At 41.4% G+C, this 26778-nt stretch overlaps 1 protein-coding gene and 1 non-coding gene across 3 annotated transcripts; both read left to right on the plus strand.

Annotated features, from left to right (window-relative positions):
• Window positions 1-4896: 4896 nt before the first annotated feature.
• Window positions 4897-23817, plus strand: Atp1b4 (ATPase Na+/K+ transporting family member beta 4). 2 transcript variants are annotated; one of them, XM_046420934.2, is made up of 8 exons: window positions 4897-5037; window positions 8978-9260; window positions 12874-13002; window positions 13262-13366; window positions 16518-16714; window positions 17488-17544; window positions 19824-19919; window positions 20622-23817. In XM_046420934.2, exons 1-8 carry the CDS (start codon window positions 4975-4977, stop codon window positions 20781-20783), a joined length of 1092 nt encoding a protein of 363 aa, XP_046276890.1. In that variant the 5' UTR covers window positions 4897-4974; the 3' UTR covers window positions 20784-23817. The 2 variants fall into 2 exon arrangements, with proteins under 2 accessions (XP_046276890.1, XP_046276891.1); XM_046420935.2 differs by having other exon boundaries at window positions 8978-9248.
• On the plus strand, window positions 16973-17049 carry Trnat-ugu (transfer RNA threonine (anticodon UGU)). Its single transcript has one exon. It is a non-coding gene; the product is annotated as a tRNA-Thr (tRNA).
• Window positions 23818-26778: the final 2961 nt, after the last annotated feature.

Consider the following 26778-nt stretch of genomic DNA (forward strand, 5'->3'; position numbering starts at 1 on the left):
GCTGCTGATGGAGAGACCTTTAGGTCTTGCTTATGAATTTGACTTTGATTTAAGAGGCAGCTGAGAGCCACTGTGATTTCTGACTAGTGCTTGCTGAATCCAGAGTGAGTTCAGGTTGGATTAATATCGCTGTCCTCGGTGCAGGAAAATGCAGCTGCTTGATAATAAACAGGCTTGCAGAATTAGGTGGAAAAAGACCAGTGTTGCCTAACAGCCCCTTCTGTGCCTAGCACACTTGATTGACTATCCTTACATTTACAGCTCTCTGTCCAGGCTGTCACAGAGAAAAACTCTACTTCTTAGAATCTAGCTGGCACAAGAAGACCTCCCACCCTCATCCTACACCCTCCATCCCCAACAAACAGGAAAAAAAAAGCTTTTTAAATGTGCTCAAATTTTGTGTACCCACAGTTATCTCTGTAGTCTGCTGATTCTCCCATGAGAATGCCCAGTGCAGTGCTGCAAATGCTGCAGTAAAATGAAAAAACAAACCAACCAACCACAAAAACCAACAACCCCAAGACTCTCTTCTGCTCAAAAGAGCCTTTTGTAATTTGGAGTTTTATTGAACAATGTGTCTTTAGTTTGCCCATTTCTTAGTGACTGAGGTATTAGGAAAACATATCTACACCTGTTGCAGTTTCATTTATGTAGGAGACAGGCAGACAGACAAACAGACGGACACACACACACACACACACAGAGAGTGTCATCCCAATTTTAGCATATGTGCTATTGAGCCAAGCACATGTACATATAAAGTATCACCCAAGTTTAGCATATGTCTTGATAAAGTAAACAGCATTATATATAGACACAAAAATTTCAAGGTTGGAAGAGTACTAAGAGGTCATCTGGCAAAGCCCTCCATCCTCCTCCTTGTCCCCTGACAGTGGATGCTTAGAGCATCTCTGTACTGCAATACCAAAGTTTGAGCAGCTCCAGTGACAAGCTAATTACTAACTTTCAGAGGTAGCTGGTCTCTCTGGGCAGCCTTTTAAAACAAGGGTCTTATTAAATAAAATGAAACCCATCTCTCCTATATGTTTTGGCCTTTGGGGGCTGCTTCCTTCCTTTGGCATCACTCAGAACAAGGAATGTCCTTTTCCAAACAGGCTCAACCTTCTTGTCCTGGAGAAACTAAAACTAGCATCACAGTTCTCAGTCAGGACTTTCTGCTACAATGCTTCTTCCCCCTGACTGTTCCATTTTGATAGTGTTTCTAAGGTTAATTCTCCCAGTTGATACCACCACCACCCCATATTGCACTGCTTTTCTCTGCCTACCAAGCAAGCAAAGGCTTCTGGGTTTCTGGGCCCCTGTCGGTCCACTGCAGTGCCATCATTCTGCTTGCCAAAAGCCACTTAAGGCAGCAGGTAAATAAGCGGTTGGAGGGGTGCATTGGGTTTCTGAGAGGCACCGGTCTAGCTAAGGCAGAAATAGGCTCTAACTTAATAATCTGCTCATCACACACAGTAAGAGACACCCTGACTTATTCAAAGACACTGTGGGTGGTGCAGAGGATGAATAAGCATGATTCACTGCCACTCTGGCACCCGGGGCACGAAGAATAATAAAACCCAAAGAATTGTAGCCGCCTGAGTAGTAAATTAAGAGATCCAGGGCTCAGCTAGACTCTAGACATCAATGTTACCATGGCAATAAAGGGCCCCAGCGTTCAGCAGCTATTACAGAGCAGGCATCTAATAGGCTAGTCTATGTCACAGCCAAAGCCCAAGGGGCTAGCAAAGAAGACCAATTAGCATATCCATTCATTACGGGCCTCTGCACACTTCTTCTCTTAATTCCAATTAGTTGTTTGTTTGAACCAAAGTCTCTTGCCTGCATTATACTCATTAGTGCCTTTTAGCTACTGGAAATAGGCTTGAATTTCCACAAGGACCTCACAATTTCCCAAGTCCTCATTTTTTCCCTAGGGGTCTAAGCTTATTCAGTCACAAACCCATGGCCTTCAATCCCTCGAAATGAAAGCATCTCTCACTTTACAACTGTACTCGACAGATGGAAACTGCTCAGGAATGTGATGTGCTAAGGGTTCTTCCTGGAACCTAGTGAAATAGGGATCTGGGGCCATTATCTACGACCATTCAGGTCAAGGAAACCCTCTGGCCTTAGTCAGTGATCCTGCTGGCTATGCCTGCTGGCCACTATTCAGAGGCTAGCTGTTCGGGAGGGGGAGCTTTGGGCACTGGGGACCAGACTGGCATCATCAAAGTCAGGCAGTAACAGTTCCAGCTTGAAGGACTGCCCTGCAAGGGCCAGCCTAAATCCTGCCTATTCCAGGAAGCCTTCCCTGATCTTTGTAATCCCAAGTGAGTTCTTCCTCCTCAATGCACTTTGAAAAGGATACCCTTTGCTGGGCAGCATTTATGGGTAGCCACAGGCCCTAACCTGACCCAGAGCTTCGTTACCCAGTGGCTTCAGAATCCACAGGTCACTAATGCCAGAAGAGACTGGAGTTTTAGAAAACACTCAACAATACCTGGGTAAATCCAATGGCAAACAACTCTGAAGCTCCACTGCACATGCCCAGAGTCTTCCCAAGGATATAGCCAATCCCTGGGGTAAGGAAAATTCATAACTGCTCTTTGATGATTCTGGGACACACTGCTCCTGTTCACACACACGTTGGTAGAAATAGCCCACAAGAACAGATGCCATGAACTAGCCCATCTCGTGGTAAAGTCAGATTCTCTGAAGGGTATTACCATCTCTTCCTTCCACTGGGAACAGAACTGGAACAGTTCATAAGATTGTTTCTGTTCCCATTTGCCACTCTCACCAACCATATAGTTTTGCTGGAGCAGGCAACCAGGACGAAGTGCTTATAAAAGCAGCTAATACTTGTGCCCAAGGAATGGGCATGTACTTTTAGAGGCTTGGATAATTTGTCTTTAAATCTGCTGTCATATTCAAGGCTTCATTTTTCTCCTTCCTCTCTTGCTTTTGTAGCCACTGCTCCATTTGCTGCCCCATTGGCCATTTCTGGCTCCATTCCGCTGCACTGCTAAGCATATTGCCTTTTTTCAAAATTGGCAGAAATTGGTTCTCCTTTAATTAGAGCCTTTTGAGCATGAACTCATACAGATTTTTGGTTTTGGCACTCTATGGGATTTGGTTATTTTACCCCACCCAACAGCTGACATTCCAGAAGGCCGTCTGGACTATAGTAGAAATACATTGCAAATATATTAAGTATCTATCAAACCACCAATTGCCCAGAATGCTAGGGAATGAAAGATTCTGGAGAATGGGATATTTTGTTACCTGAAGTCATGTCACTCCAAGTCCCCATTAGTCCCTCTACTCTTGGTTTTTAAAATGTTACTATCATGATCATGCTTTCTTTTCTGCCTTAGTAAGACAAGACCAGTTAACTTGTTCTTTGTTTGATTTTGAGGCTTCCAAGGACCTCAGAATTCTCATATTTGGGGCTGGGGTTGTGGTTCAGCGGTACAGCACTTGCCTAGCATGTGTGAGGCAATGAGTTCGATTCTCAGCACCACATATAAGCAAATAAATAAATAAAGGTCTATCAATAACTAATAAAAATATATTTAAAAAGAATTTTCATATTTGCCATCAGGAATCACAAAAATACTGGAGTAGAAAAGGTGTAAAAGATAGAGCTCATACCATATAGCGCTCATATCCTGTAAAATATATTTTGCTTTTATTAAAATCCAAAGAGAGGAATGAATTTCTCCTTTTGTATGTGGTTTCTTTCTCTTGAAAGAAGAGTTTGAGGAGACTTGGTTAAGGAATAGTCCTGATTACTAATGTTATAGTAAATGAAGCTCTTTTTTTAAAAAAAAATAACCACAATTGAAGCCATTTTCATCAGAATAGCCTAGACTTAGAGTTATTAAATTTAAGTGATTGTGCTATTTTTCTTGGTTATGAATATGTCCAGAATCTCAGTTTCTGTGACATCCTCAGCCACCTGAGTATAATGGGGGGTGATTTTGAATGAAGGATCACAGACTCCATCCAGGCCTTTTAGCCACCCAGGCTCCAGCAGAATGGACCAAACAGACCAAAAATGCTATACAATGTTCTTGGCTGTTTCTACTAATTTTTCTTTTGTTGGATCCCACCTTGGCTTCAGTAGTTACATATGTCTGGGAAACTGACACTGCAAAGTTCTGGCTTGTTCCCTGCCCTGATGCTAAGGGATAAATATAGATCTCAACCACTACAGAAATTTGGCCAGGATTCCAAGGGGTGTGTGTATGAGGGGCAGTGACTGATGGGGCCACTCCGACATGTGGTCTAGAAAAAGGCTTTTTTATGTCTAAGACCCTCTTTGGGTTAGGAAGAGGTAAAGCAGGAGCCTTGCTTCTAAAAGCAGAAGGCATAATCCACATTTTAGGGAGCTCCTGAATTGACACAAATAAGGAATATTGTAGGTGGTTTAGAGTGTGTATGGGGAGGGGGAGGGAGAGAGCAAAGGGAATCTTTCCTGACACCCTAGATCCTTTTGCATGAGATCAGCCTTATGAAAAAAGCAAGTTATTCTTGGCCATCTCCCCTCACCCCCCAACTCCCACCCAATGCCCCACCCGCTGCACACACTGATAGCCAACTCTCAATTGAGAAGAATATGACTTAAGATTTCCATTGGGCCCATTATATCTCAGGAGCTGGAGAAGAGCAAGGGTGGAAAGACACACGAAGGGGGGGGTAAGTTGCTCATCCTCGTGACCCAGAATATCTCCCCCTCCCTGTAATGATGAGCTTGCTTTTCCATAAGGGCTTTCCTTTGATTCGGGGAAGGGGCCAACCAATGAGAGAGGGGCATGTTAGATTATTTTGGGGAAGGGCTCATGCCAGGAGGGTTCACTTTTACCAGGCTCCAAGTGTCCCCAGCAAGCAGCGTCTCCTGTACCAGCAGAAGCTCCAGATCTCTGACCCACTTGCTGCCTCCGCGGCGTCTTTGCCCACAGAACAGCTATGAGAAGGCAACTCCGGTCCAGAAGGGCTCCGGCCTTTCCTTACGGTTATCGCTTCAGACTTGTGAGTCCCAGGGAGCAGAATATTTTGCTGCTACTTTTTAACAGGGTGGGTTGGGGGCTGTATAGGTCTTGGATTAAGGCTGCCTCTCCTTGGAATGTGCAGAAACAGTGAAGTTTAAGGAAAGGCAGGGTTTCTAGAAGGAGCAGTGAGTCTCAGCCCTCCAGGGCACCCTAAATTGCTGAATGGAAGAAGGAAGCCCCTCTTCCTGTAGAACAAAGATAAGGGAAGGGGAAGATGCCAGAGAATAACAGGGCTTTCTAAAGTTTTTTTCTTAGGAGCCTAGATTTTGAACAGACCTTTTGGAGTCTGAGAGTGGAGATTTCATTCTGATAGTGCAAAAAAAATTTAGCCAAGAGAGCAGAGAAGAAGAGGAAATGAAAGGCACTGCCTACCCAGCTGTCTCAGTCCCTTTGGGTGGTAGCTTCTTAGAACCCAGCTGCTCTTTTTCTAAAGCAGAGATTCCAAACTATAACTAAAATCATAGAATCCTTGATAGGAGCTGAGAGGAATCCTAGATACCATTTCTCCAGAACACCATCATTATGTAAAGGAGGCTGCTGGGGCTCAGCATGGCAGAGTGACTGGCAAGTTAGTGGAGGAACCAAAGTGAGAATGAGTGTCTTCATTTCTAACCTCATACTCTTTCCACTCCCTAGCCCCTGATCCACCACTACCCATTTACCACCTTGTCTGCCACTGCACCCTGCTTCACACACACACACACACACACACACACACACACACACACACATCTTTGGTTTCACCATTTATCTCCAGGGTGCATTATTTTATCCAAAAGTTTCTTTGCATTTACTTTGGTCTAAATCATTAATTTACGCCCCATTTGGCGGGGGTGGGGGGTGGTATTGTTAAGTCTTCCTCAGAGACGATTATGATCTGAGCTGCAGGAGGAAACAAAACATAATCCATCTTTATTTGGATATGACCATTTATATAACAAGGGAATTAAGTGAAGACTGTCAACAGCCAGAAGAAGAAGACATGACTTCTTCTAACCCCACATCAACTACTGAGGGTCCCCATTTGCTTTCTAACCACAATTTATAGAATCTTTCTTTTGATATCCCCAAAGTCCCTTCCAGCTCTCAGAGCAGTCATGGTCTATAGGACATATCTAACCATTCTTTATTTGGCTTCTTTTTTTTATGTAATGCTGCTAAAATTGTGGATAATTTCAATTACTTGGGTTTTAAGTACATCAGAGGATCTTACTCTTTATAACACTTGATCAGATTTAAAAATTATTTGATGTAATTGTATGCTTAATTTCTCTTTTTAAATTAATGAACCACTCAAGTGTTTACAGGGTGTTACTCAATGCAGGGCACAAATTTATCCTTTGGGTCATATCCTTGGTCATGTTTATATATTTGTTTATATGTTCATATATTTAGATTGCTCAAAATGGAGCCACCCCCTGTCCTTCAGACTTCCCTTTTAGGGAAACATGATGGCTTCAGCACACACCCACTACCAAACCCCAGCACACTCACATACTCTATCACATGGGGATAGCGCCATTTTAGGAAACTGAAAAAAAAAAAAAAAAAAAACAGAACGTTGTGGGTAAACATTCTCATAACCAAATAATTCTTTACCAAATTTTGTTAAATAGTTGCATGAAAGTACATTTTTACACAGGATTTAATTAATGACGAACTTTTGGGGAAGGCTCCTCTTATACAATGTGTACAATATCAAAAAGATATTTGAGGTTCCTAAAGTAAGGCTCAGGTGGTATAAGATCTGTGGTGTAAGCTCTGAGAAGATTAATTCTTCCCAGGAGGGTAAGACTTTAATGACAAGCCATTTTAATAGGATTATCATGAGAGCTCATACCTACAAATAAGATCAGGTTGAGGCTATGGCCAGCTGTCTCCTCTATAGACTAGAGGTGGAAGGCAGATGTAAGCAACAAGAAAAACAGGTTGTTCTGAAAATATAAAGGGAATATAAATTCATCCATGATGAAACATTACATTTCAAATTCTCAAAGATTCTCAGGTGTAGTAAACTCTCTAGGGGCTATGATGACTACCCATTCTAGTGCACATGATTGCTGAGGTTAAGGTGACAAGCTTTGTGAGCGTATTTCCCCAGAGTCCTACATCAGGACTCTTAAGTCAGGCAGGTATCATTGATATTTAATCAATACTCACTGGGTACATAGCTGTGGGCTTCACACTGTGAATGGACAGCAAGAAGTTAGAAAATATAAACCCTCCCCCTAGCTGCTCAAAATGTAGTTCGGGAGGTCAAATGTATAATAGGTTCACATACAAGCGAAAGAGATTTAAGACCATTTATTAATCCATTCAACATTGAGTGACAGATGAAGTTTATTTTCCTAAGCCTTATACTGTGAATTCATATTACAATCAGAAATCCTTGGTCATAAGTGCCTACAATCTCTTGGGAACACAGAACCCAGGACATTATCATTCTTCATAAATCTGCTAAGCAACCTCTAGGCACTTATGCTTAATGTGATGGAAAAGAAACATCATTGTCCAGAGTATTGAGACACAGGTTCTGAGACTGTCTACTCTGTTATGAATTTGCGGAATGGCAGATCCTGTCCCCTTTCTTGGCCTCAAATGGACAAGCAAATCTTGGATGTCCCTGTCAGTTTTGATATGCTGTATGATATAGAGCTATACATTTGAACAAATTACAGAGCAATTCAAGAGTGCTTATAATCAAGAGCTAGATAGTGCTGGGCAGACTGAATGGTGAGAGTAGAGCCTTGTCATTCTTTATCACTTATGCTGATTTTGAATGATCCAATTTGCTGAACTCCCTCACCAAAGGCAGCATTTTTAGCTGAGTGCCCTCTAAGTGGCCTTTGAGGAATCAGGCAGGGAGGGGGCAGCAAGGAGCCCCTGGCCTCTAGCATTTGACATATCCAACCCCAACAGGTGCACAGTCCCTGCCAGTCTTCAGACTTGGACAGCAGAGAGAAAGGGAGGGTGGCCTCATTTTCTGCTGCTGCAGTGAGCCTTGGCAAACTCCCAAAGAGCAAAGATACAAGCTTCCAGCCTGTGGCTGGAAGGCATTTGAAACACCACTTGGTGAAGTCTGTTTTTTTCTTTTTCCTTTCTTTGTATTTTTTAAAGTTTCTTAGAACCACTTAGAGAAGATTACAATTTCATATCTTAATTAATGGCTGCAATCAGTCAATCAACAAATAGATATTGAGCATTTCCTATGTGCCCAGCTTTTTGCCTAGGTTATGGGGTAGGGGTAGAACTGGGAAAGTTATCTGTTGGGGCCCTAGCTCTCAGGTTGTTTGTCTGTCTAGCTTAAGGCAGGAAGGGGTTCCAGCTAGAGCAGTAGTTAGAGAAGTAGCAAATAAATCCCCATCTCTTGTTTCTGTTGGGAAGGCAGTCCAAGGTTTGAGGAGGGGTATAGCAGTTGGCTTCTTCTCTTGATGCCTGTCCCAGGGTATTTTTAGGAACAACTTGGGATGGTGAGGTTGAGCAGCTGAAAGTGTACAGGGTGTTAGGACAAAGCAGGCAAGTACTGAGAATTTGCCATCATAGACATAAATGTCTAAGACTACTCCATTCTCCACTGTGAACTCAACTCTTCCCTGACAGGTCAAAGTTAAGCGGAAGGCCAAGGCCCCGAGACAAAGTATTGACAAGAGATGTCCTAGGGGAAGAACCAAAATGCCTAAAGCTGAGAATAAAACTTATACCTCTATGGAAAGAATACTTACTCAATATGGGTCATAGAAAGGATATTTCCTCCAAAAGAACAGAAAGAAAATCTACCTCTTGTAACAATGGATGTTTTGGGGGAAGTGGAAATTTGAAGTGTTTTCAAATATTGAGTTGTTCCCACTTATTTTTGGCTGATGGGATGTGCCATTGGAAATTTTGTTCAAAAAGGAGATTTTGTTTTGTCTCTGTTCCAGGATGATCAGGATGAAGTGAATCAGAACTACTTAGCAGATGAAGAAGAAGAAGCAGAAGAAGAGGCTCGGGTGATGATGGTGCCTGATTTGGAGGAGGAGGAAGAAGAGGAAGAGAAAGAGGAGGAGGAGGAGGAGGAGGAGGAGGAGGAGGAGGAAAAGGAGGAGGAAGAGGGTCAGGGTCAGCCAACAGGCAATGCCTGGTGGCGGAAATTGCAGATCATGAATGAATACCTGTGGGACCCGGAGAGAAGGATGTCTCTGGCCCGAACAGGTCAGAGTTGGAGTAAGTCCCATTTGTCCCAATGCCCCAGTCTGGTGTCCTTCGCTTTTGGTGTGGTGTCCAGGACTTCTTTACCATACACTGGATGGACTTGTTTGCAAAGTTTTCTTAACGTTTCACATAAAAGCACGATACCTAAGGAAATGTCTGGACTGTGGACAGATCCAGCAAAACAAATTCCAAATAGATGAACAAACTTGATTGTGTAACTGAAATCCACTGGGCTTAATATGCAATGCAAAGAGACAGTGAAAATGAGTTGAAAAAGCATAGGGTTTTTAAAAAGTCCCAGCCCTGTCATTTTCTATCCATGTGACATTGGGCTCATCATTTACCTTCTCTTAGCCTCAGTCTCCCCACCTGCCAAATGAAGCAAACAATCCCTGCCTTGTCTTTCTCACAGGATCAGCATGTTACTCCAATAAGATGTTAAAATTGTAAAGTTGAAAGTACTATGCAGAAGACCTATTTCTAGGATATGACCCAAGTCTCTGTTAACCTGATCAAGGGTTTATTTATTTATTGGCACTGGGGATTGAACTCAGGGGCACTTAACCACTGAGCCACATCCCCAGCCCTTTTTTACATTTTATTTTGAGACAGAGTCTTGCTGAGTGGCTTAGCACCTCGCTAAGTTGCTGAAGCTGGCTTTGAACTTTCGATCCTCCTGCCTCAGCCTCCAAAGCCTCTGGGATTACAGGCATGTGCCACTACGCCCAGCCTGATCAAAGGTTTATAAAGCCTTATCACTTCACCTCGTAATGTCAGAAAAGAAGAACTAAGATGCCTGTCCCTGGCCTCAGCTTGGGAGTGCTTTATTCTCCCATGGTAGACACAGGGGAATTAGATTGAACAGAATCATTACCAAAGATTAGGGCTGAGCTTCCATGCTGTTTGCTCAACAGCAGGATCTTGTTCCTTAGCTTTTCTTTTTTGTCACATGATCCCACTATTTTTACTTCACAACCTCCCCAGCACTGCTTCATCGGGTCCTACTCACTTAAATTATTATTGCTGGACCTTCTTCTCAGGAGATTTTTGCCTGTAGTAAAATTCACACTTGCTACACTCTACACAACCCAGAAGCAGAGAAGTTGCTGGTTTAGAACTCAGTTAATCCACAAGAGAAAAAAAATAGAGGACGCCATGAATGAAGTAAGAGTCCTCTTATTATGCCAAGGGTCTACCTTGCTGAGGTTGGTGGCCATGCCTTCCAAAGGCCCCTGTGACTGAGAATTCTCTCTTTTGTATTTAATGTGGCTAATTCAGCGTAGTGAGGGTAAAACAGCTAGCCCTGCTTCCTGGAATTAGGAATAGCAGGTGTGGGGCTCTGAACAACACCCAGCTCCCGTCACCCCTCCTCAGTTCCCAGCTCCACCCCTGCCCATCCCTTGAACTCTCAACTGGAACAAATGTACCATTATACAGACATTCCAACATTCTGGAAGCTGCAGACAAATGCTGGACACTCACTGGGGCTGCAAAGGGGCACAGCTGTTTCTCTTATGCCTAAAGACGACTGGAAAACAGGCTGTGTGAAATGCAAGTGTGATTCTGGGAGGAGGAACCATGCTTTAACCCCTAAACAGCCAGCTGCTGGAACTTCACCAGATGAGTTGATCTAAATTGTTCCTGTGGAAGATAACCCAAGACAATAAGTGGGGATGAGGGAGGAAGTTTCAAGTACCTGGAGAAGATAAGTCAGTAGAGACACTGCACAGTAGGCCCTAGCCAGACCCCAGGGTAGCAGGTCTAAGGGGAGCCCAGCAAATCCAGCTACTTCTGTTAAGCTACTCGTAGGCAAAGGCAAACGGTAATATTAACGCTTAGACTATAAAGCACATGCCTCGCTGCCCTCTTTCCTGAGAGCTGGATGTCCACTTGAGCATTTACTAACCCTGTTCCAGCCTGGACATCAGCATGTTTAACATATTCACCCAGCCTATTAATATACTCTGGGTTTTTCCTTTGATAGCTGGGCAACCTGTATTCTTAGGACCTATATGTTATTTATGGGATTCTGACAAGAATCATATGAAGTAGTAATATTATTATCCCCATTTTACAGATGCAGAAACTGAGGCTTAGAGAGGGTAAGTAACGTATCTAAAGTCATATAGTAACCAAGTGGCAGTGCTGGGATTCAAACACCAGAATTCATTCTCTTGCCAGAATATCATACTATTTTCATGAATTGCAACAATGAACAAGTCCCTGAAGGGGACTCAGGACCAGATGGGCTCTTCTGAGATGGCTCCTGCTGTTGATTCATTCCCAAAATGGGGATGGGGGTGGAGGAATGGAGGAGGAAGCACAGGGTACATCCCATTAGGGTAGCCTGTGGGCAACAGCCAAGTATCACAGGCACACTGGCACTGTTGTTTCTTCTCCAGGGACTCCAACTGAATCAATGTGCTCATGTTCCAGTTCTGCTTTAGTTCATTTTATAAAACATAAAGGGTCATTTCCATTTCTAGTTTGATTACTCAGGGTTCTTCTCCCCACCCCACCCCTCTTTCTTTCTTTCGCAGTTAATTTTATTTAGCTTAGGGTTCCATCTAAAACTTAACATTTGAATTCAGTTTGGAGTATAGCAAAGTTATGTGGTTTGTTCTAGTTTATGGTTCATGATTCAGTTGGGCCTATCATAATGATGACTGCCATTTATAGAACACTTAGTATCTGTCAGGCTCTGTACTATACTGTTTATATGCATTATTTAATGCTAAGAACTAAGTGCTATTATTATCCTTATTTTCCAGATAAGGAAATTGAGGCCCAGAGAAGTGAGAACAGCACATCCAAGAGTACAGAGCTGGAAAGTGATATAGTCAGGTTAGGATGTAAGAAAGGCTGAATTTCATATATTGTTAGGGATATAGATAAGGAGATAAAGTAGGTGCTAATCTTATCCTCATTTTACCTGTGGAGAACAATGGGTACAGAGAGGTTCTATAATTTGCCCAAGCTCACGGACAGCAAGTGTCAGTGATTAAATACTGTTTCCTCCTCTTCCATTCCCCACCCTATGTTAGTTTTTTTTTTTTTAATTTTGAAAAGCAAAGCCACTTAAACTTTGCTAAAGATGAATAAGATTTGAAATAATTAGTATAAAACCTCACTTTGCCTTGATTAGAGGCAAGTCCAATGGAAATTAATCAAAAGTTTGAAATGCTGTGAAAGGAAATGCTGTTTTCATCACTTGCAAATACATATAATCACTGGAACCAAGCTGCTAGGACACTTCAGGGCATCTGCTTTAATGAATAGTGAAGAATGATTTGTACTTAGGACATCAGCTATTGCCCAGAGGACTCTCAAGCAATTTGCCCTCTGCAGTACTTTAAACTCCACTCCCTGTAATCTTGTTTATGGTCATCATGTGCCCAGCAAGCCCTTCCATCCGGAGACACTATGAAGGTAAACTGCAGTCGGACTCCTGGCAAAATCCTCACCAGTTCCAGATTGGTAAAATCTGAATAAGCAAGGACATACAGAATCTGGGGAATTAAAAAAAAAGCCATCTCATGTTTGGGTTGGTTCTGGATCATGAGTTCAAAGTGGGGAGGCAAGGCTTGGTGAGCACTGACCACTGTCATTTTTAATTGCTCTGCAGGCCTGGTTTTAGTCATTTACTTCTTCTTCTATGCCTCCCTGGCTGCTGTGATCACCCTCTGCATGTATACACTATTTTTGACCATCACTCCTTACATGCCAACCTTCACTGAGCGGATGAAGCCTCCTGGTGAGTGTGCCCAAATGCCCTGTTGTCAGGACTCGCTGGACAGAAATCCGCTTGCACAGCATGTTCAGCCTCAATTAACTTTGGTTCTTCCCGGTAATGACTTAGAGATTCAATTATTAAGAGTAAAAGTAAAATGGTACTTGGCAAATTATGGTCCTTTTCATTTTGATTGCCTGGGGGGAAATGGTTTCATGGGAATCAATACAAAAAAATTATCCAAGAATGGGTTAATATATCCAAGACCTGTTTTCATTGCCAGGAGTTATGATCAGACCCTTCGCCCATAGCCTTAACTTCAACTTCAACGTTTCTGAACCTGACACTTGGCAGCATTATGTGATTAGCCTAAATGGCTTTCTTCAGGGTAAGTAAACTCCTCTGAATAACAGAAAACTCTCTTGAAAGATGATGAGTGGGAATTCATAATTCGAAATTCACCTAACCCAGAAATTCCAGGCTTACTAACCAACCCCAGTCTATCATGGTCTTTCCTTACTTTACATTCCCCCTCAGCACCCTTCATACTATTGAAACTGCTCTAGTGTATGATATATGTTGCCTTGAGAGCACACAGGTCAACTCTGCAGCTAGACAATAAGCTCTTTGAGGCAGAAAATATGCTTTATGTTCATGAACACTACACAGAACCTAGTTAAGTCCTAAGCATATCCAGGTGGTTAGTAGTGATCACTTATAAAAGGTGACTCAGAGTTGGGCATGGTGGCACATGCCTGTAATCCCAGCAACTCATGAGGCTGAGGCGGGATGACCACAAGTTTGAGGTCAGCCTCAGCAATTTAGTGAGACCCTGTCTCAAAAAAAAAAAAAAAAAAAATTAAAATGACTGGGGTGTAGCTCAGTGGTACAGTGCTTGCCTAGCATGTGTGAGGCCCTGGGTTTCATCCCAAGCACTGAAAAAAAAATCTGGAGGGAGATAGTGAGGAGTAAAGGAAAATGTTCTTTAGAGCGGGAGAATTCCTGCCTCCTATGCTTTCTAATGGTAAGAGAATTCGTTTATTGGAGATGGGCTGTCTAGAAGGGAGAAAACAAGTGTCTTTAGCAGCATTCCAAAAAGGAGTCAGAGGAATAATCTCTGGGTGGCATCACTCCAGTATTTTGATCTCAAATATTTGAAGATGCCTATCTCTATGTTATCAGACACAATTTCAGGGACAAAATAATGGCTTTGTGGGAGTCCCAACACATGGTAAAAGTTGAGGTTGTAGCAGCTTGGTTAAAGTTAAATCCAGAGAACCCAGGTTCTGTATTTACCCAACTGTCCAAGGAGCCCAGTGGAGTTTGTGTTGCTGCACCCAATCTTCATAGAAAAAAAGTGCGTCAAACGGGTTTGGTTGATCTGGTCTGGCTAAAGTGGGGGGTGAGGGTGCCTAGAAGAATGTACACTGAATTAGGAGGATAACAATTTTATGTACCATGAAGTGTTATTTGAAATAAATGAATTTTGTCATTCAACTTTAACCCTGCATAATAGAGTCCATTGTCCTTGTTTTACAAATGAGTGCATTGAGACTCAGAAAGGGGAAGTAACTCGATCAAAATCTCCTAGAAGTAGAGCCAGTGATTGAACCAACATGTTTTGATGCCCTTGCTACTCAAAAGGGTTTTCCAGGGATCTGAAGCATGGGCATTGCTTGGGATTCTTAGAAAGGCCTGGTCCCACCACAGAGTTACTGAATCAGAATCTGCATTTTAACAGAATCTGCAGGTGATCTGTATGTTTTTCACAACTCTACGCTGTTACCATCTGACCAGGAGTTGGAAACTTACCTTTGTAGCAATAATGCTCAGGTGTTATTTTGGGTAAAACTGAGCTTCAGGTTCTTTACCTATAGAATGAGGGGGCTGGGTTCTTTCTGAGTCCATATAGTTCCATTCTTAGCCACAAAAATGTTTTAGGCATCATAGCTAGCACAATATCTTCTTTTCTTTCAAAATGCTTGTGATTGCAAATATGTATATGTATTGCAAATATGTATATCGCCAGAATCTCTGCTGAGGAAACCCATTTACTAGCTGACGAGAAGCTAGTAAATGGAAAAATGCCAATTGTGACCTGATGATGGAGGCAGGGAATGTTAGGATAAGTATTGGGGGTTTTGTTCCTAAGAGTAGATAATATGTCCTGCTAAAAAGGAACACATCTCTGAAATAGACGTCCCAGAGTATCAGTTTCATTCTCATGAGGACTGGGATTTTGCAATAAGGGTCATGCCCATGTCACATTATTTTTAATGGAACTACCTCAAGAGAAACAATGAGCACATGATTGCAGTTTCTATTTAGAAAGTTATTATTTGAGCATAGCTCCTGTTCCTAAAAAAAAGAGAGAGAGAAAAACAAAGACTTGAATTTAATGTAGCATTGTCAGAGAAAAATAAAGGCATAGCCATAATTGGAATAGATTTAAAATTCCCAGTTGTCTCTCAGTAATATCAAACCCAAGTCACAACCTGTCTAGATATGGATCCAGCATTTCATTTTGAGTTTTGCCTCTGGTGGCTCATAACTGCACAATCTCCTTTGAAAAACTGTGCTACTTTGAACATGAATACATGGGGGCTACATCTAACAGGATTAACTGGGTTCCATCAGTTAGAACCAAATTGGAAATAATGCAGTGATTTGCAAAGCCTATTTTCCTAGTATCTGGTAGTTGAAAGAGTGAACACATAGCTCTCTTCCCTTATGTGTATTTCTTGGACACCTATTACATTCCATCCAATGCAAAGGGACACTAACCTAGGTGTCTCGAGTCTCAGGAGACAATATCTCACCCCTTCACCTTCTCAGTGGAGACCCTATGGTTGTCACTGGTTTCTATCTTCAACCTAAGCTCTTATTTTGCAGTGCTACCTTCCCACTGTTAAAAAAGAGAAGCTGATTTATTTTCTTCTCCTCCTTCTCCTCCTCCTTCTCTTCCTCTTCTTTCATGTTCTTTCTGTTCCACAACACATAATTCTCACTCTCTTATATCAGGTACCTCTCATTGACCTCGAAAGGAGACATTTCCTAAACTGAACTTAAGGAAATTTAACCTAGGAACTTAGCCTCCTTGTATGTGCCATGCCTTTTCACAACTCAGTCCGTCTTCCAAAATCTACCAACTATATACCCATTCTTCTCCCAGAAGTAGAGAAGCTACCCCTTCAAGTTTACAATATATGGAAAGAAATAGAGAAAAGTTATCATGTGGCCAACATGCGACCCTGAGATAGATATCCAGAAATTCTGAGCAAATGAGAAACAAAGGGAGCAGGCAATCAAGTGGGCTGAAGTGACCAGCCAGGAAGCCACACACCCCACCCGCCCAGGGATATTGCTGATGAAGACCTTTGGGCAGCTCATGGCAGGTCAGAAGAATTACAGTAGACTTGGGTTTTCACAGGGGGATAAGCAAGGTAGAGAAAAGAAATTAGGGAGAGAGGACTAAAAGCATGGCCTTTCCTTGTAGCACTTGTCTTAACTCGACCCTTTGCCACCCACATGTGCTTTAGGTTATAATGACAGTCTTCAAGAGGAAATGAATGTAGATTGTCCTCCAGGGCAGTACTTCATTCAAGATGGCGATGAGGATGAGGACAAGAAGGCCTGCCAATTTAAGCGCTCCTTCCTAAAGAACTGCTCTGGTCTGGAGGACCCTACTTTTGGATATTCTACTGGACAGCCTTGCATCCTCCTAAAGATGAACCGGGTATATTAACCCCTCATATCTCATGTTGATAAGTGAATGAGCTGTGTAGAAGGGCTCTGAACACTATTTGTTTTGGGCTCTGGTCTTTACTTAAGCACTGCAAGTCTGGCCATTCTTATCAACAGCATCAGAAATGCAACCAAACAGTCGAAGCTATCAGTTCCTTTCTCTCCCTGAACAGTTCCTATTGCCACATCTCAAACCCACCCCTAAACCTGCCCCATTGATGGCGTCTGTCAAGAATAGAGTCCTTTGGGGGGCTGGGCTTGTAGCTCAGTTGGTAGAGTGCTTGCCTTGTATGCACAAGGCCCTGGGTTCAATCCCCAGCACCACCAAAAAAACAAAATTAAAAAAGAATAGAGTCCTGAGATGTTTGGAACAGAGGATTGAAATGGGGGTGAGGCAGGGATGGTTCTTGTATCATTGAAAAAAAAATGCATTTTCCCGTTCTCTTGTTATACCCTAGATGTGGCAGAACCTTACCCAGCACACTCCTTTTGGAACCAGAAAGTTCTTTACATCTTTATGGTTATCTGCAATTTTCCCTCAGGCACAAATACAACATGGAATCAGCTGGGCTGATCCACTCTGAAGATGTTTAGCCTTTTCCACTATTCATGACATATCTGAAGGGGCAAAGTAGATGTAGTTTATGCCAGAGGAAAGATGACTCAATGGGAGTTTAGAAAAGCCTCATTTTTTACTGTTAAATCTGTTTTTTAAAAACTACTATTTTCTGTTGTTGTTTGTTTTTGTTTGTTTGATTTTGCTAGATTGTAGGCTTTCGTCCTGAGCTTGGAGATCCTGTGAAAGTTTCCTGCAAGGTTCAGGTAAAGTGTCCTTTTGAGTAAGCATTGTTAGCACATCTATTTCATCCAAAAAAGTAGTTGAGCCCTTCCATGCACTCACACAGGGATAGTGCATGTTAGGGAAAGTGTTCATATTTTTCATAACTATACCTTTCTTAGTGCCTTCAGGTCTTCCTTTTTCTGGAAAGCATTCAAAGCATGTGTGTGCAGTGCATATGTGTGTGTAAGAGAGAGTCGGTGTGTCATGATTTATACCTGTGAAAGCCAAAGACTGAACCTCAGCTAGGAGCCACAGCAGGGAACAATAATGTGCCAAGTCATTAATTGGATTCTGTTTACACTTTTGCTTTTAGCTCTAATTACTTGTTTCTTTGAACTAAACAAACAGCTTTCATTAGAGTCATTAGTCCCTGATTTTAAAACTGAATTTCACGTTTTGCAGCAATGACCAGTGGCACTGGGTGTTGCAATAATAAATGACTACAAGGGAAGTATAAACAGAACTTCATTAATATGCTAATTAACTGGACCATTAACTCCTATCTCATCTGCACCAATTAGCTCCTTTGTAAGAAAAAGCCCTAGATCTTGGATTTGCTTCTTAAACTGGCAGTAGCTCCCTCCTGTAAAGTGACATCAACTGCTCTCCCAGCCTTGGATAGTTGTCTTGCAAATGTGAGTGGCCAGGTAATCCCATTCTCAGTACTAGAAGTAAAACTCAAAACTCCACTCTTCATGGTGGCAGGTGAGAAAACAGCAAAAGACAGTATTTATCCAGCCAGTATCCCACATTTGGCAAGCATGTATTGATTGCCAAATGCGGTATTTCACTGGGTGTTGGGTACTGAAATCCAGACAATGAAGTATCACAGGTACAATGAAAAGTACAGTGGGGACGTATAAGAGAGGAAGGTCAGTTCCAGGTGGGAGGTGGTATTGCTGAAGATGAGCTTCGAAAGGTCAGGCAGTATTTGCCTGGTGAACAAAGTAGGAAGGACATTCATTCTGTTCAAATGTATGCACTTGCGTGTAAATAGTTACACATGTGAGGTGTTACTACCAACTAGTGGAATTGATTCCACAGGCCATTCATGAAAAATAAATTTTACTGATTTTAGAAGAATTTATAAGTAAATCATAAAGACCAATGCAGACTTAAATTAGCATTCTTTTTTTCTGTGCTGAAGATGGAGCCCAGGGCCTTGAGCACACTAAGCAAGTGCTTTCCACTGAGATAAACTCCAGCCCTTAAACCAGCTTATTAATTGAACCAAATTCCCAAATGGAAGTTGTTCATTTGTTTTTAGCTTACATCAAACCTTGCTAAGAACTATATTTTTAAAAAAAGAAATATTAAGAGTCTCTATACATTCTATAACAATCAATACTGGTCAAACCCACATCCACTTGTGGAAATCGAGCAGGATGAAGTAATGACTAGAATAAATTATGAAGACCTCAGTTTATACCAAGGATAATTATAGTATGCTGGAAGAAGTAATCACATGACCCTAGTGAGTAATTCACTAGTAGTGATGCGCTATTTGTTCATATTATCCCCCAGACCTCTGCTATTTAGGGTAAGCCTAATGTATAGGCAGATGGGCAGCCCCCTACCTGACATGTTATGATAAGAGTAGCCCTGTTTAATTATTTCCATTACTTACTTCTCTCTCACTTCCATCCTCCTGATTCTACCTCCTGTAATTAAGCACTACAGAGAATGTGATCAGAGACATAAGGTTAGATAAGCCAAATGAAGGCTGTGTGCCTATGCATTGGGTTGCTGTGTTCTCTGATCTGACTCCAAGAACCAAGAATCATAGAACCAAGCTTGCAATGTACAAGTTGTGGAGTAAGATTTAATAAATGTGTTCCAATTTATAACTTCCTCAGCTCCAAAGTCAAGACTGGTTGCCAAGCCCAGTGTGACTCTTTAGAGAAGGGATAGAGTGGTAGACTTTCTTTCCAGAGCAGCATCAGGTACTAAGAGCCTTTGAAGCTTTTTTGTCTGAGTCCTCTAAAAGCCAGAACAGAGCCACATGGAGTGCCTTCAGCCTCCTCATCCCAGGCCTTCTGTTCAATATTCTTTGAACTTGAAAAGCCAAGGGAAGCCATTCTCTGGAAATGGTCCTCTGTGGATAGGTCAGGAGAGACCTCTGCCCCATTCTTTTGCAATCTTTCTGGGACACTTGATTATGGGTCACACAGTAATTTCACCTGGGATATAAATCCCTTTAGCCCAGACTCCAACCCACTTTATAATCTAGCATCCCATGTATACCTGCTTTTGCTTACAGAGAGGTGATGAAAATGACATCAGATCCATCAATTACTACCCAGAGTCGGCTTCTTTTGACCTTCGCTACTACCCTTACTACGGCAAACTGACTCACGTAAGTAAGCTGTATCCCTTTCCTTCTTTGCGGTCAAAAAGGGCTCAGATACAAAGGAAGAGCTGTCTGGGATTTATTAGAATTAGGGAGCAACAGGTAGTAACAGACTGGTGAATAGCTGAGGTCCATAACCAGGAACTCCCTCTACAAGTTCATATCACAAATATATAACATTCCATATCTGAAAAAAAAACTCATATATTGTGTAGTGTAACCACTTCAGATTTCAGATGGGAAAATTGGGGTTCAGAGAGAAGAAGTGACTTGCCTAAGGTTACACAGCTAATTAGTGACAGAGCCAGGAGCAGACAAATTAAGACACCATTGTGCTTAATCATGCCCAAATAACCACACTTCTTTGTTTCTCCCATTTGAAGCCTTGGGGCAGAGATGGCTTCATCTCCAGCACAGGGACTTGATAGATATTAGTTATGGTCTGATTCATGGTCTGATACCCAGAAAATCAAATCATTCGAGTCAAGAATTGGTTTTCCCCAGAGGACAATCAGACACCTGACAGTGACTTATGAGAGAAATGTGTAATTTCCCCACACTTTCCTAAGGCAGGGAAAGCATGTCAGTTGTAGCCATTTGTGACTTGGCATCATGAGATTTACTCAGTACCCATCCTGTACTGAATATCTGATCATTCCCCTTCTACTAACTCCCCCCACTTAAAATTAATTGTTCTTTCCCTTACAGGTTAACTACACCTCCCCACTGGTAGCAATGCACTTTACAGACGTGGTGAAGAACCAAGAGGTGCCTGTACAGTGCCAACTGAAGGGCAAAGGCATCATAAATGATGTCATCAATGATCGCTTTGTGGGTAGGGTAATCTTTACCTTGAACATAGAAACCTAAGAACTCCAGGGGGGCCACTCCCACCAGTTCTATTCCTGTTTTATTTCATGCTATTCCTGGTAGCACCTGAATTCTTATTCTTCAGTTAGGACACAGCCAGATGGATGCCTAAGATAGCAGGTCATCTTTCCTTGCCTTTGATATATGTATGAAGTGATATTGTGGGAGCTGTTTGATTTTTTAAAGGTAGTCTCTCCTGATGACAAATAGAGCATATTAATTTGCTTTCCCTCCACCTAATACAAAACTCATTCTTGCTGTTAGAAACCTCACTGTAGTGTAAACATAGTATCTGATAAATTCCTAGTAGCCATGTTCAGGAGAATGTCTACAATGCTTAAAAATTCATCATGTTTCCCAAAATTCATTTGGTTTTAAAGGTGAGATTCCACCCCCACCAGGCTGATAATCTAATTCCCTCTCTTTTTTATATGCCTGGCAAAGTTTTACCTTGGGAATCACCACTTAGACCAACCCAGATTACACCTAGGGCCACTATATCTATAGAACTCTGTATCCAGGGGTGCTTGAGAAACTGACTCTCACAGGCAACTAAATACTGATTCAAAACTAGGTTATCTTCAACTGGGATAGAAAGCAGTAATAACTGGATATTGTTCTGGGATTGAGAAGACCTTTTGTGGGACTTTTTTTTTTTGGGAGGTGGGACCCACTGCAATTGGGGAGAACACTTAGCATATGGATGCAATTGGTGGTTGATTCCATGCTCTATGGTATAATTGTCCAAAGGCATACATTCCTGAAAATATGTTTGGCTGAGCTCCAGGCAGAGGAGAAAACATGGAATATCTCCATCAACTAATTCTTCTTGGGCTATTTACTTGACAGTAGTAAGATATTCTTTGAGACCACCAAGGATGGGTTTGTTGATTCCCAACTACAGCCCTGGAAATTGAAATCAGCTCTGGGAATTGACATACATGGCAAGACAGAAAGATCCTGTCAGGCCACCCTGAAGCCAAGGCTCATTAGCCAGTTTTAGGTTTACTTTTAAAATGACATGAGGCAGATGTTCATCCATGTTGTGGATGAGCCAATTCCCTTGTCTTATCTTTGGCCATGTAACCATTCCATTGCTGCTTAACACCTCCACCAGGGGGAGAGCTGGGACAAAGAGAGAAGGCAGGGGAAAATATCATTAGTGTCTCAGGGTCCAAAGCAAGCTTAAATGCCACTTAGAAGCATCCAGCATGTGAATCTCCTCTACAATGTTTACTTTCTCCCAAAACAGGGAACTGGCAGTCTGGTAGTGAAGACAAGCAAGTAGAAAATGAATTATGAGACAGTGTAACAAGAGTTATAAAATGAGTATGTGGAAATGTTATGGGGAACATGAGGAAAAAGAACTATCTCCAGGTGAGAAGTAGAAGGAAGTTTCACATGCAAAGCCACAATCGTGAAAAAACCATCTCATGTTTTTTTGTCACTGTAAATTGGACTATAAAGAGATCAGAAGGAAATGGCAGGGAGTGACAGGAGATTGAGCTAGAGAGGTGTTCAGAGACTTTGAATATTATTCAGTAGGTGTAAAATAGTCTTTAAAGCATTTTTATCAGGAAAGCTCCATGATCACATTTGCAATTTAGGAAGAGCACTTGGGTAATCACAACATGAAGGGTAGATTGGAGCAGGACCCATTCAGGGAATGGGGAGAAGGAACAAAAAATGACCCCAAGTTTCTGAGCTTGGCTAAAACCAGTGAGACGGTGATGTTGTTGATCAAGACTGGGTATAAGAGAGAAGCAGGTTTAGAGAGGAAGTTGTTGAGATCAGTTTTGGACATTTTAGGTTTATGGTTTCTCTTGGTCAGACATTGATGTGGAGATACAAACACATGTAAAGTTGGAGAGAAGGAAAGCTGAGAACAAAAACAACATTTGGCTAAGTGAACTCACTTAAGAAATCCTAAGCTATTTAATCTTGGGAATTTGAGCCAGTTATGTAAACCTACTACACCAATTTCATCCCTAACATAGTGATTTCTCTTGGCTTTGTGGCAGAAAGGACTGCTATTGCTCTTCAGAATCTCCTTCCCAGACACTTTCCAAGTTTTATTAACAGAGTAGAGGAGGACTGACCGCTATTAACAAGTGATAGAAGACATATACAACAACAGATATATGGAGGAAAAAAAAACCCAAAACCAGGAAACTATCTCCTCTCAAACCATTTCTATAACAAATTCAATGTTCAAAGTTTACCTTTAAAAATAAGAATAAAAGGTAAAACACAACAACTTAACACCATTTAAAAAGTATCTCAATGGAACTCAAGATTCAGTAATAAAAGAAAATAGAACATTAAATCTGGAAAGAATATTAGAGAGCATTTAGAGTGAACAACTTGCATTGCATCTGACTCCAGGTCCAGTGCTCTTTCTACTCTGAGCTGCTGCTTACCAGGAAGTACCATCTTTTTTAAAAATCAATGAATGATATCCTAAGCATTTTGAAACATATGTCAAATTTGAGTTAAAATAGTTGACATTTCATGGGAATTCAACTTCTGGTGCTATATTTTATACATAATACATTATCCTGTTAAATATGTTGACTATTAGACAAGGAATTATGAATCTTTTACCATATAGTATTTCTCATTCAATGAATTCAATCATGTCCACAATTTAAAAGTAATTGAGTACTAAGATAGTTTGTCAGCTAGGACATGAAAATTTGCTTTTTTATACAGAACTGGATTAATGAATATATTCATTAATGTTAGATTCTAACTGTTCAATAAACTTCTAGTTAATTAATTTAAATAGACTCCCATATTGCACTGTATCATAATTTGATTTGTATACCATCTCTTGCAAGGTACTTGGTTTTACTTGATCATCAATGAGAAATACTATTTTCAAATGCCTTCATGTTTTTGTCCATGCTGAACTTTGGTTATGATTTTTCACTCTCCACCCCTCAGAAATCATTATCCTAAAGTAATCTTTCTTAGGCATCTATTTGCTGGGATCTTCATGTAGAAAACATTTATATTGTCTTGGGGAGTTGTTGACAACAATAAATTGACTTAAAAAAAAGAAATGTATGATTTCCTCTTTCTACACTGGATCACTGATTTTCCCACAGGAATATTGGGCAGCTGTGTGGATGGAAAACTTGACAATTGACAACCTATTAGTTGAAGACGGTTTGGTTCCCTCATCCCAACTCTTTATTGACTCTTGGGGTTTCACCCACAGAAGGGTAAAACTGAAAGCTGTTTCATTTCTGGGCATTTTTCCTTTTGCGGTCTCTATGCTACAGTTTCTCGGAAGATTGCTTCATCAGAGCAGGCTTCCTTTCCTCATCAAGGTTGAGTCCAGACACCAATTGTTCTGTTTGTTTGTGTAGTAGATGAACACTAAGAAGAACTGTGAGATGGAGGAATGGAACCAAAGAGAAACTGCAAGTGTTTCATTAAAGCCTGGCTAAGAGACTTCAGGGCAAATCCAGCCACAAACTGTCTCCCAAAGCCAATCTCTAGTGGCAACTGCAATTAAAAACAAATATTTCTAGTCGAGGTGTTGTGGCACCTGCCTGAAATCCCAGAACTCAAGATCCTGAAGCAGAAAGATTGCAAATTCAAGGCCAGCCTTGGCAACTTAACTTAGTGAGACTCTGCCTCAAAATTTAAAAAATAATAAAAAATAAAAAGGGCTGGGGATATAGCTCAGTGCCTAAGCACCTCTGGTTCAATCCATAGTACCAAATAATAATAATAAAACAAATATTTCCCTTATTCAACTCCAAAGCTGCAGCAAGAATCCCTTCTTTCCTTGGAAGCTACCCTGGCCTAAGATCTACTATGATGTTATGGTTTGATTTGGGAGGTTCCAGTGATCCCAATATATTTCTCCCATATAGGTTATTCATTAGAGTCATTTTCTTTACTAACTTCCCCTTAAAATATTCATACATAATAAAACAATTTAACCAAATCTTACAAAAGTGTGATTCATACTGTGCTTTATTCAAGTAGAAGATAGAGACTTGGGTTCTTGTGTGTGTGGGGGGGAGGTGAGAATAGATAGGATGGATGGAAGCAAAAGGGAAGAAAAAAGGAATTGAAAAACTACTTCTCACAAGGTTCTTTTAGTTGCAGGCTAGAAGGTTGATAGGGAAATTCAAAATGTTTAAGAAGGATATATAGGGGCTGGGGTTGTGGCTCAGTGGTAGAGCACTCGCCTAGCATGTGTGAGGCACTGGGTTCAATCTCCAATACCACAAAAAAAAAATAAATAAAGATATTGTGGCCAACTACAACTAAAAAACAAATACTTTTTAAAAAAGAAGGATATATAATGGGCTCTCAATCTGGCAGGTTACTCTCCAGAATGTTCTTCCTTGCAGGCTTCTAGGTGTTCATAACATCAGTCAGGGTCCCAACAAGAAACAGCACACTTGATCATAATTGGAAGAGGGTTCATTTACAAGGGATTATCTATAAAAGCATAGATGTAGGGAACCACAAGTAGTACAGGAATGCAGGGCAGTAGGAGCTCTTACCATCCCTGGACCCTAAGTTACAGAAACTAGAAATAGTTACCAGAACCTAGAAGGAGTGATTCATGTACAGGTGGCTGCCTTGGGAAGAGTGGTGACCTTATTGAAATGCTAAGCTAACCCAAAGTGATCTTGTAGGAAAGGAATAAATACAGAAAAAAAACAGAAGAATAAATACTGCAACTTAATTTTCCTCTTTCCTTCTGCTCTCCTGCTGGTAATTTTCCTTGGCCAAATCTAGCCAAAACCCAGAAGGCAAAGAAGCCTATTGATGTGGTTCATATAGGTCAGCCTCCTAGTAAGAAAGCAGGATGGAAAAGGGTAGAGGGTGTCTGGAGAGTTAAATTGGAGATAACTACCACAGTCATCAAGTGGAGGCTCTGTGAGCAGACTCATGGCAGCCTGGTACCATGCTAGAACCATCTACTGAACCAGATATTACCAAATGTTTCTTATGGGACTAAACTGTCCCATGTTGAGAACCATTGCTCTAACCAATGGAGCAAGATTCATATGAACTATAATCTGTGGCTGCCACCTGGACCTTTTGATCTCTTTGTGTCCAAGGACCAGGAGGCAAGAAAAGTCACCATCTTAACTTGGTCACTTGATCTCACTGTCAGAAGGAGGTGGAGTTGCAGTTATACAATGGAAACATGGGAGGAATTCTCCGGAGGTCAGTCTCTAGCAGAAGCAGCTGCTAGGCTGGCTGGCTACTCTGTCAGAGATTTGGCCAGTAAGGCGACAACATACCCAAGTAAGTTTATTACTTACATAGACAGCATAAGTAATATAAGCATAGTGTTAGCTCCCCACATCTTTATTCCCCAGGAGGACCTTGAACCATTGGAGTCAGATGACAGATGACATGACTGGTAGGTCACTCTGTTTCTGAGAGCCAATTCTACACTGCGACTGAGTGGTGTGATAGCCTGTAGCTATAAACTAAAAAAGCCAAGATGGATAGTTCCATGCCTCACAGAAGCAAGGGAAGTAGATGAGAGCCTCATTCTGTCATCCTTCTACAACAAAGAGAGCTCCATCCAAGACTACTTTCTTGTCATGTTCTTGAAAATGGCCACTGCTTTCCTTCTGTCCTCCAATTCTCCCACAATAATCTCTCACCCTAATTGGAAACATAAAGGAAATGGGAACGTAGCTGAACCTAAAGAACCTAAAGGCAGCGGAGCACAACAGACACTAGTATGGCAATATGTAAATCAATGGATGTGTAACTGATGTGATTCTGCAATCTGTGTATGGGGTAAAAATGGGAGTTCATAACCCACTTGAATCAAAGTATGGAATATGATATGTCAAGAAATTTGTAATGTTTTGAACAACCAACAATAAAAAATTTAAAAAAAAAGAAGTTTACCCATTACAAACCTACCACATAAAGTATTTTATAATTTAATCATCATGGTGAATGAAATATTTTCCCCATATCTATTTCTCCTCAGCTAGTA

Source organism: Marmota monax, unplaced genomic scaffold (genome assembly GCF_021218885.2).
Source record: "Marmota monax isolate L192 unplaced genomic scaffold, Marmota_monax_Labrador192_F-V1.1 WCK01_AAM20220418_F8-fsc00155, whole genome shotgun sequence".
Lineage (NCBI taxonomy): Eukaryota > Metazoa > Chordata > Mammalia > Rodentia > Sciuridae > Marmota > Marmota monax.

Bases quoted from the DNA above. Each gene is read 5' to 3' on its own strand.
- Atp1b4 (XM_046420934.2), top strand. From the start codon at position 4,975: ATGAGAAGGCAACTCCGGTCCAGAAGGGCTCCGGCCTTTCCTTACGGT. The intron at 13,367-16,517 runs GTAAGTAAACTC...CATGTGCTTTAG, and splicing joins CCTAAATGGCTTTCTTCAGG to GTTATAATGACAGTCTTCAA. The intron at 16,715-17,487 runs GTATATTAACCC...TGATTTTGCTAG, and splicing joins TCCTCCTAAAGATGAACCGG to ATTGTAGGCTTTCGTCCTGA.